Raw genomic sequence first — 11209 nt, forward strand, 5'->3', positions numbered from 1 at the left:
GAATGACTACTACCTTTCTCTTTAAACTGTTAAAGTTTAAAGTAATGTAAATTAAAATAAAAGAAATGCAAATTACATATTTGACTGCTTCCAAGGCTAAGAATGTACTCTGACCTCTTATTAAATGTATTCTGCACTGCTCTTTTACCTGCTTATTCTTCCACAGTAGGGCCAGGTTCTTTCCTGAAGTCTTTCTCTTGGGGGCTGGAACTAGATGATCTTTAAGGTCCCTTCCAACCCAAACTATTCTATGATTCTTGTGATATCTCATCCAGGGAATGAACTGGAATAATGCTGTTTTCTAATCTTACATAAATATTTGCAAGCAATATACAGGTCCCATTCTCCACAAGTATTCAATAAAGCAACTGGATTCTGCTTAGACCTACCAGGATTCTTCTGCAGAAATCTAATTTTGTACCAACTTACACCTCTATTCTCAATGGGTGAGACAGAAATGATTTTGGTTACACTGATCTACAAAGGATGACAGTGCCACATAGTACCTAAAATACAAGTGTAAATGAGATGAGCTCTCAGGTGCTTTCTCCCTGGAACTAACACAAATACAGATTATCTCTCTCAGAAGGGTGAAGGTGTAACAAGTTTACGTTATTTCCCAATTTTGCAGATCTAAACTAGTTCCAAAGATGCAGAGAAAAAATTGTAAGCAATAATTTGCTTTGGAGTATGAACAATGAATATATGTTATTTATATGAAATGTGGTCTCATTAGTATAATTTCACCATATATGCAGTGGCTTTGTGTCAGAGAATGCATGTGCTACTGTTTATTTAATATTGCTTATTTTTCACCCTTTGTATTTGACTTTCTGGCATTAGACAGACATCCACCAAATGAAATATTGCATGATAGATATGATAATATTTATTTATAGCAAATGGGCCATATTAGTATTACTATATGTAATATTTTCTAATTTTTCATCAAGGACACAAATCTATGCCTGCAATGTAAAGACTAATAAAATGCAGTTTTTTCCTGCTTCATAAGTTCTAAATCACTGCATTAAACTTCCTTTTTCCTTCTCAGAAAGTCAGTTGCAGGTTTTATTCCCTCACTTTTCATACCTTCGGGATTTCTGTGTTTTCAGAATAGGCTTGATCTCTCGTTTCTCTGATCTTAATGCTATCAATTCAATAGCTGGCCTAAATCAGGCTTTCCCAGAACTGACAGCAAAGATTGCTGATGGAAAGCTAATAACATAGCAAGCACTGTACTAGTAGCATCATTGCATACATGACAGTTTTTCTGATGTTTGACATACAGCAGAGTAATGCAAGGATCTGAGTATCTGCTTCATGTTTTCTTGAGAGTAAGACACAAACTAATGCTGTGACACAGAAAGCATCCTGCCAGAATCATTTTTGTCATCCCAGTCTTCTAGGGAAGCCTTAATTAGTTCATTTAGGCTGACAGTAAAGAATGTATACTGTATGCTTAGATACAATATGCAATATGCAATCTGTATACATTTATACTACTTCTCCAGATTCCCTTTTTACTCAATGAGGAAGCACAGACTAATCTAGGTGCACTGTTCCAAGTAATAGTAAGAGAAAACACAATTTCATCTCTTAATGAAAATATTTTCTTGAGGAAAGGGTTTAGTCTGTGATCCAACAGATGGTGCTTCTAGCTTCCTCAAACCGCATTTCCATTGCATGTGATTTTCAGAGAACATCTGCTCTGAGTGAGGTGAGCATTATCGTTTGGCTGTCAAAGTATGATCTTGAAGGAAGGAATAAATCAGTATGTTAAGGGAATGAATTACCTTAAGCTTAAGCAAATCTTGGCTAGCTTGCAATTAGAAGGAATGTGATTGTAACAGGAGCTTAGCTTGTTTACTAGATGAAACAAGCAACAAATCTAGTATTGTGTATCTTAAAGAAATTTCTCTCTGACTGATGCTCCAAGCCACCGAAGCTGGGCTGGCTAAAAGGAAAAAGGACAGTTCTGCATCAGAAACAAAGAACAGACCTGAGCTCACAATATGACACGGTGATGAAGGAGATAAGATAAAGAGATAAAGACCATCAGAGGCTTCTGAAGACAAAGACAAACTGTGGTGTGCATATAAGAGTGGGTGATAAACTATGATAATGAGTTCTTGAAAAATAATGAATATGTAACATATTCCCCCCAAGTATTTCCCAGAACCTATACGAATATGTATGCTTAACTAGTATTTCCCAGAATCTATATGAATATGTATGCTTAAGCAGTATTTCCCAGAATCTACATGAATTTGTATGTTTAATGAGTGCAAAAGTCATGTAACCAACCTCAACAGTTGGACACATTAGGTGGAATCATCCCCTGTATACCCAGTAATTCTTAGCGAAGAATACTAGCTTAATAATCACACTGGCATTGATTACTGAGTTTGGCTTTTTCATGGCATCAATATTAAGGTATACATTAGCTCTCTAGGTAATTTCAGTATTTCTCAAAGACTGCTGAGATTTCTCTCCCAGTATATAGACAATCTGAACAATCGACTGTCATTATTAGCATTTGTAAATCTTTCTTTTGAACAGTTTTTCATCACATTTTATCCAGTCTTGGGCTTTCAACCAAGTCATAGCTACTTCAGTTTATATTTTCTCTGCCCTGCTATTTTTAGTTTATTTCTGCAAAGTTGAGATTTTCATGTTCTTGCTCAGCTGCTACAGCTTCATGCCTCAAGTAACCTCAAATAAAATTTCAGCTGTGTATACAAGGTCCAACAAAAAAAATGGAGACTTCCTATAGCTCAGGAACCAAGAGTGGGAGGGGAGAGACAAGATGGTCATAGAACTTGTTCCAACCTGTCGCAGTGAGACAAGGCTCAACTTGATTGCTCCACACGGCCAATGGCATCTTGGCTTGGATCAGAAACTGCGTGACCAGCAGGTCCAGGGAGGTTATTCTCCCTCTGGACTCGGCACTGGTGAGACTGCACCTCAAATCCTGTGTTCAGTTCGGGGCCCCTCACCACAAGAAGGATCTTGAGGCTCTGGAGTGAGTCCAGAGAAGAGCAACGAAGCTGGTGAAGGGGCTGGAGAACAGGTCTTATGAGGAGCGGCTGAGAGAGCTGGGGTTGTTTAGCCTAGAAAAGAGGAAACTGAGGAGTGACCTTACTGCTCTCTACAACTACCTGAAAGGAGGTTGTAGAGAGGAGGGTGCTGGCCTCTTCTCCCAAGTGACGGGGGACAGGACAAGGCGGAATGGCCTCAAGCTCCTCCAGGGGAGGTTCAGACTGGACATCAGGAAAAAATTTTTCACAGAAGGGGTCATTGGGCACTGGATCAGGCTGCCCAGGGAGGTGGTTGAGTCACCTTTCCTGGAGGTGCTCAGGGTCATGGTTTAGGGGCAGATAGGAATGGTTGGACTCAATGATCTAAGAGGTCTTTTCCAACCTAGTGATTCTATGATTCTATGATTCACTCAGTACAACTGGACATATGTTCAAATATAGGCATTGTTCCTACCCTCAGTCAGAAAATGTTGGTGTGCAAGACTGAACCAAGCGTTAACATGAATACAATGAGCCAGCCCACGATGCTTTGACTGTGAAGCAGTTTTAGATAATATCTACCTCTTCCCAAAGATCAAGTCAGTGCTCAAAGGAACCCATTTTTTTGTCAGTAGAAGATGTGAAAGCAAAAAAGATGGAGATCCTCAACAGCCTCTCAGAAAATGATCCGTGAAATTGCTTTGAAGGTTGGCAGCACCATATGCAGCTGTGTGTCAGCTCAGAAGGGAATTGTTTTGAACATGATCATAGTTGATTTTCTTAATTTGTTAAATAGAGTTACAGGAGGCAGAGTCTTGAAGTTTTTCTGTTGGACCTCATATACCTTAGTTCCTTTCGTGTTGTGCATTCAACACGGTAGCACAGGCATTTTAATGGCATGTGCCATGGCTTTTAGGGCCTTTTATAAAACATTTCCTTCCAACTTTGAGATCATAGAATCATAGAATAACCAGGTTGGAAGAGACCCATCGGATCATCAAGTCCAACCATTCCTATCAAACACTAAACCATGCCCCTTAGCACCTCATCCACCAATGCCTTAAACACCTCCAGGGAAGGTGACTCAACCACCTCCCTGGGCAGCCTCTGACAGTGCCCAATGACCCTTTCTGTGAAAAATTTTTTCCTAATGTCCAGCCTAAATCTCCCCTGGTGGAGTTTGAGGCCATGATATTCTAGATATTCTAGTACTGCTGAAAATCATGACTATTATGAGAAAATTATTGACATAACTTTTATACGAGTGATATTTCAGTCCAGGGTATTGTACTACAGGCACTGTACAGAGCCTTATATATTTCATTTTCATTCATACTATTATATTTTGGGATCAAACAGTGGTTTGTCATCTCCTTGATGTGTGTGATAATTGCCTTATGCTGCCATAACGAAGTCTCTGCTATAATTCTGTCTAGGAGCCACCATAGGGGCTTGCCAGCATTTCAGGAGTAAAGTCTGAATCTCAGCAGTTGGTTTACAAATTATATTTGATTTACAATCTTTAAGTCTGAGTGTTTCTTGTATGGCAGGTTTTAGCCTTTGAGAAGTAATGAATAGTATATGTGCAATTTCATCCTGCTTTTATTCAGTTATATTTCTACTATTGTTATCAACTTTTTAATTGGCTTCTATTATTATAATCTACTTCTTCAATTCAGAAACAGGCAGAGCATTATTGCACATTCTGATGGAGCACAGTTTTGCCTATGCAGATTCTCTGCTAGGCTGCTTCCAGTATGATCTGAATTCCAGCAAACTGTTAGAACAGACCTTTTGCAGAACTCACTGCTAGTATGTTGTCACCATTATCCAAGAGCACTCACCAGCATCCAACATTGGTTCTGAGCCTTAAGACTATTTTTACTTTTGCCTAGTCAAGTATAGATAATAAGATCTTCATTTAAGCTGCTAGATTCTGCTCTGTGAAAACACATGGCTTGTCTTGCTTCTCCAAGGCTATTATGATGCCATTCAACCAAAGGGATCAAGTACTCTTTGCAAAGTATCCAGACAGCTTCTCCTCACCTCTCCACCTCCTCTCCCCCAAAAAAGAGAAATGAAATGCATCCAAATCCAAGTATTTTATGAAATGTCTGAGATAAGCACAGGCTGATTCAGATGTTATAATATAGAACAGTTATAAGGCTGAAGAATATTTCTCAAGCATGTCTGTCAAACACTACCCTTGACTAGGAGCCAAAAGAAGACTTAGATTTGAGATTCTTCTGTCTAGCACATTCCAGTAAACACAAACAGCTGTCCACTGATACATTTTGAAAATTGAATGACAGGTTCCTATGAACTTTTCCACTGTATGAAGTAGCCAGTATACAAGGAATAAAAAGTTTTTTTGAAAACAATCTCTAGACCACAGGATTTTGTTTATCTTCAGGAAACCACTCAAAGCTTAAACAGAAATGCACATTATATTGTTTACAAATATTAATTTTGTGTAGGATGTACTAAACACTAAATGTATTAGTATTTCAGAAAAAGCTTGTAATGTTTCCATTTTCTATGTTAAAGTTAATCATCTGTGGAAATGCTGAATATGATTGCTGATTTCTCCATACTAACTTGGAAAAGGAAAACAAATTTCTTTGCATGTCCAAAAAGTACATTTCTCCACTTGAAAAATGTAATTTTATTGAGAAGTACCTTTCATGTTATCTGTAAAGTATTTCAGTTTGAAAAATGATTGCTTGAAACAATTTTTATTTACTTTTTGTGAAAAGAAATGGTCAGCGTGTTCTTTGCAATACTTGGGGCTCTTTGTTTTTTTGATACAAACGCAAGAATTCCTGGAAGTATCGTGTACGCAGCACAATTTGCAGAAGGTGTAATATGATCACAACAAGACCTGTGAGCCATGAAACAAGAGAGAGGACAAAGCATCAGCATGAAAATAGCATCCTGGAAATGTTCTGAGATGTGAGAAGAAGATAGATGGCTTGGTGTAGGAAATCAGAGGTGAACCAAGAGCCCTAGAAAGTAGGGAGAAGAGAAATGGTATTAACATTGAGTGTTCAAATATTGCTACTAGGGCACTGACCAGCAGGGTCTGCACTGTAGAAATCCATTGAAAGCATCTCTACAAAAGTCAAGGCAGGTTTTTTTACAAACCAAGTATAGTCTGTGATCTATTTATGAACACTAGAAAAGTTCCAATGAAATTAACAGAAAATGTTGATACTGTGGATGTTGACACCTGGCTTCAAGGTGGGCATCCTATTCAAACAGGCAGCCTGTCCTGCTTCTCTTCTCCTAACAGCAGCCCTTACTCATCTTTATAGGGACCACCTCTAAAGTCCAAAATTGTAGCAACTCCACTGACCAGGCAACAGGTTCATATAAGGCAACAATATAAAGATGTTAAAAACTCAATAAATATACAAACATTTCAGTATAGAAAAAGAGCAGTTGTTAATTTATTAGACAGCCTAACTGCTAGTAAAATACATTATTTATAAAATCAACGTTTGACAGCCTACTTAGTGAACTTTGTAAAAGACTGAATACTTAAAAAGAAAAGGCAACCTTTAAAAAGATTCTGGAAATACTTCATTACAGGGTCTGGAAATAGTGTCAGTGACATCCAATCTTCCCCTTTCTCCCTGACAAATTTCACCACCTGCTTTCGGCTAAAGTATAAGCCAAGATTTGAAAACTGTAAATCACAGGGAAAACTCTGTGTACCACGTAAGCTGCGTCTCACAGCTACCAGACATTCCAGCTGGGAAATCAAATCCTTGCTCTCACTCACAGTTACGATAAGAGGTACCTTACCAGATTTCTCTCTAGACAGCTATTCCTGAATAGATGGTGTCTCTGTTCAGCACTCTGTCATCGTGTAGATCAGAGCTGCAAAATACAGAGCCAGTTTCTCACCAGCAAACAGAAAAGTAAATTCTGTGTCCTGCTGGGACCTCAAAGTCCCTAAAGTTGAAAAGACCTTTAGTTTAAACCCTGGGAACTAGATATGTCGGCAGTGTGAGCCAGCCAGCCAGGTCTTAGGGCATGCCCGTTAATCATGTCTCCACTTTCCCCATACAGGCGGCTGCTGGTGACACCAAACAGCTAACTATATCCTCTTTACCTGAAGGACCCCTGAGTGGGTTTTTGCAGTTGGAGTGGTTGGGCAGAATGGGTCTGAGGACAGAGAAGGAGAGCCCATGGACATAGTCTGGGAGGAACTGCTGCAAAAGAGAAGGTTGCAGCTCGATCCAGGTACACTGGGAGCTTTAAGACCTGGCAGGTCATTAGAGATGATGCAGACAGGAATAGGGGCTTTTTATCCATCTCTGTGAGCAGTGATCTCATGCTCCAGAGACCAACTCAAGAACAATGTTTAAAACAACCGTCTTCAATTCATAGGCCACAAACGCTACCCATGCCCAAATTCAGCATCGGGCATGAAGTCTTCCTTTAATGGCAAAGGAAACAGAAGCCATTACATATTTATGGTTGTTTGTGCATGTCTCAAGATCCCCATAAGAATTACAGCATCGCTGAGACTTCTGAAGGAGATTCATACACATATATGTAATGCATACATACTCTTTCCACATGGATATTTATGTACACACAAACAGCTGGCCATTCTTTACTGTATCCGTCACAGTTTAGGAAAATCAAACCAATCTCAAAACGCTAACAGTCATGCTTGGATTGCTCAGAATCTGACTGTGGCAGATCTACAGAATCAATATGTGGTGCATGGGTTATATTTGACTTATAAGAGTTACTTGAATTGAAGGAATGATCCATTATCTGTCAGTGTCATGATGATCCATAAATACAAACTAATCAGAACTAACTCCACCATTTATCATGTATCTAGCAGTATCAAGGGACTAAAAAGAATTTTTTACAACATTTTTAAAGAGGTGCACTCACCACAAGCTAACAGTATACTTACTTTTATCACGTGGTTTTTGAAATCTTGAACAGCCGTGAGCCTAACATGACTATGTAAATTTTGGTAGTCTGTAGTTCATCTCAAAGGTCCTAAACCTTTATTGAACTCTATCAACAACAACAATAATAATGATAATAGTAATAATCATCATCATCACCTCTGGCCCCTAGATGTGAGGTTATCACTGTAGATTTTTTCTCCCTTTAATGCAAGCAGTAGTTGTGAAAACATTATCTAAAGTATTAATAAAGGACCTCAAGTAGGAAAACTATTTTGGTAGTTAGGAATAACTACTTTTGTGTTATGTCAGTATTCAGTAATCAGTGTCAAGTCCTTGCTTTCCACAAAGAGCACACAAGGCAGAAGAATGACGGCAAAACAAAGTGATTGCTAAGATTTCTCTCCTAGTTGACACAGAACAAGGTATTTTTGTTGCTGACCCAGAACTGATGTGAATGAGATATTGTTCAGCTAGACATGCATGTAAGTCACATCTTGGCCAAACATGTAATTTGAGCATCGGTCTCAGTTAACCAAAGTCTTTCCATCCTAACCACCTACAGAGGCTATGGATACCCCACCACTACTGCTTGCACATGATATTAACAGCTTATTTTGCTGTAAAGTGCAGGTATGCACTTATACTACTAAAAGGAGCTCTGAGGCTTTGTTCAAAATTCTGCTTTTGTCTGCCCTCCAACTGAGTTGAGAACAACACTGCAGGTTAGGCTAACCTACTGGTGACTAAGCTAGAAGTACAGCACTGCAATTCAAAAGCTTAAACTTGTAGTCAAATCATGACACGAGTTTTTCCCAGTCATCCGCTCAGAGGGCTATGAACCCACAAAATCCACACTGATCAATGCATCATGAAAGCACGCAACAGAACTCACTGTGCGGGTGGGCACCTTTTAGTCTTGCAATTCGTATCCTCTAAAATTTCATTTCCTCGCCAAACATTTCCTCTCATTACTTGCTATGAGCAGCCTCGCACACCAGCCCTGCACCCAGAGCTACAGCCATACCACATCTGTGTATCCCATCCAGCAAACCCAGTCCTGCATATACACACATCGTAACTACAAACCACGTTGAAGAAAACTCACCACAATGCATCACACCACTCACCACAGTGCACACCACTTTGCCAATAAATATATGTATATACTCCATATCTATGTAACGCATGCAACAAGTCCAATACCAATAAAAACACACCATCTATTCCACACAACAAGCCTGTGCCCCTGCGCTGGAACAGCCCATCTGTGCTTCGCAGGAGACTCCTACACATTCTGCTTGTACCCTCCTATCGCCCCTGAAGTGCTCAGACTGTCCAGAAGCTGGGGCTCTATGTGTGTGTGTGTGCGCGCTCAAGCTCATGTGTGCACACATGAGAGTTAATGCATGAAAGTTAAGCGCCTAAGGGTGTCTGTACACGCATGTGTGTGCGTGCCTAGTGTGTCTGAATGCACATGGTGCCAACGGGTGTGTGAATGGGAAGTGTGGGTGAGTATGTGAACACGGCATATGTACACGTGCATGCGTAGTGTGTGTGGTTATATGGGAATGTGTGCTGGCAGTACACATGTCAGTGCCTGTCTATAGGGTGGGTTTACACACTGGGGGTGCAGTGTGTGCAAGTATATGTGTGCCAGCTCCTCTGTGTGTGTGTGAGTGCGTGCACGTGTGTCAGTTTTCTGTGTGTGTGTGAGAAAGAGAGTGCACATCCATCAGCTCATGTGTGTGTAGCCTACGGTGCAGCTGATGCTCTGTGTGTGTGCACTGCACAGCAAAGCGTCCCTGTGTCAGCCCCTGTGTGAGTGTGTTTGTGTACGTGTATATGTGTGTGCACTCCCTGCGATGTACACAGTGCTGTGTGCCCGGGCCATGCTCTGTGATGTGTCCGCCATGTGCGCACATGCATGTGCGTGTGTGTGTGTGTGTGTGTACTCCCTGTGGCGTACACTCATAGACTCATAGAATCACTAGGTTGGAAAGGACCCACCGGATCATCGAGTCCAACCATCCCCATCAATCACCAACCCATGTCTCTCAGCACTTCATCCACACCATGCTGTGCATCCATCTGAGGTACAGCGACGCGTCCCTGTGTCAGCCCCCGCGTGCCTGTGAGGGGGGTGTGTGTGTCCCTGTCCCAGCCCCCTGTCCCCATGTCCCTGTGCAGCACTGTGTCCCTGTCCCAGCCCCCTGTCCCCATGTCCCTGTGCAGCACTGTGTCCCTGTCCCAGCCCACTGTGCCCATGTCCCTGTCCTTGCGTCCCTGTCCCAGCCCCCTGTGCCCATGTGCCTGTGTCCCTGTCTGCGTGTCCTTGTCGCAGCCCCATGTCCCTGTCCCAGTCCCCCGCGTCCCTGTGTCCCTGTCCCCGTGTCCCAGCCCCGGGTCCCTGTCCCCATGTCCCTGTCCTTGTGCCCGAGTCCCTGTCCCAGTGTCTCCGTGTCCCCATCCTCATGTCCCCGTCCCCGTGTCCCTGTCCCCGTCCCCGTGTCCCCGTCCTAGCCGCTGTGCCCCTTCCTCCGCCCCGCTACCTGCCGCAGTGCCCCAGGGAGTCGAAGATCCGCTCGGAGCCGGGGGCCATGCTGGCTCGGGACTGGCCGCGCCGCCGGCCCCGGCGATAAGGGAGGAGCGGGCGGTCCCGCCCCGCCCCAAAGAGCCTCCCTGGGGCGGGGACCGGCGGTCAGGGAGCGGGGGACAGGGACGGGGACCGGGGGACAGGCAGTGGGGTCGCCAGGGGCTCCCCCTGGGGCACCTCCCCGGCAGGGACGGGGCGCTCTGCCTCTCCCCTGGCGCAGCATCTGCAGCACGGCCCCCCTGTTTTCCCCTTTAAGCATTAAAATTAAATTAAAAGGGGCGATTTAGTGGTTAAATCTTCCTGTGACAGTGATTAATGACCTAATAGCTCAGGCGTACGTTGTGTATTTCCCTGTTGGAGCGAGTCCAGAGGAGGCTACAAAGATGATGCGAGGGCTGGAGCACCTCCCGTACCAGGACAGGCTGGGAGAGTTGGGCTTGTTCAGCCTGGAGAAGAGAAGGCTCTGAGGAGACCTTATAGCCACCTTCCAGTACCTGAAGGGGCTACAAGAAAGCTGAGGAGGGACTGTTCACAAAGCTTGGACTGACAGAACCAGGGGCAATGGGTATAAACCGGAGAGGGGCAGATGTAGACTAGACAAGGAAGAATTTTTTCACCACGAGAGCAGTGAGGCCCTGGCACAGGTTGCCCAGGGA

At 42.8% G+C, this 11209-nt stretch overlaps 1 protein-coding gene across 1 annotated transcript in view; it reads right to left on the bottom strand.

Annotated features, from left to right (window-relative positions):
- Positions 1 to 10566, bottom strand: part of SLC22A16 (solute carrier family 22 member 16) — a 37534-nt gene extending 26968 nt beyond the window's left edge. Inside the window, exon 1 of the mRNA XM_069851708.1 lies at positions 10510 to 10566. Coding sequence (XP_069707809.1) covers positions 10510 to 10559 — 50 coding nt within the window. The 5' untranslated portion in view covers positions 10560 to 10566. The remainder of the gene's footprint in view (positions 1 to 10509) is intronic.
- Positions 10567 to 11209: the final 643 nt, after the last annotated feature.

This window comes from Phaenicophaeus curvirostris, chromosome 2, assembly GCF_032191515.1.
Source record: "Phaenicophaeus curvirostris isolate KB17595 chromosome 2, BPBGC_Pcur_1.0, whole genome shotgun sequence".
Classification (NCBI taxonomy): domain Eukaryota; kingdom Metazoa; phylum Chordata; class Aves; order Cuculiformes; family Cuculidae; genus Phaenicophaeus; species Phaenicophaeus curvirostris.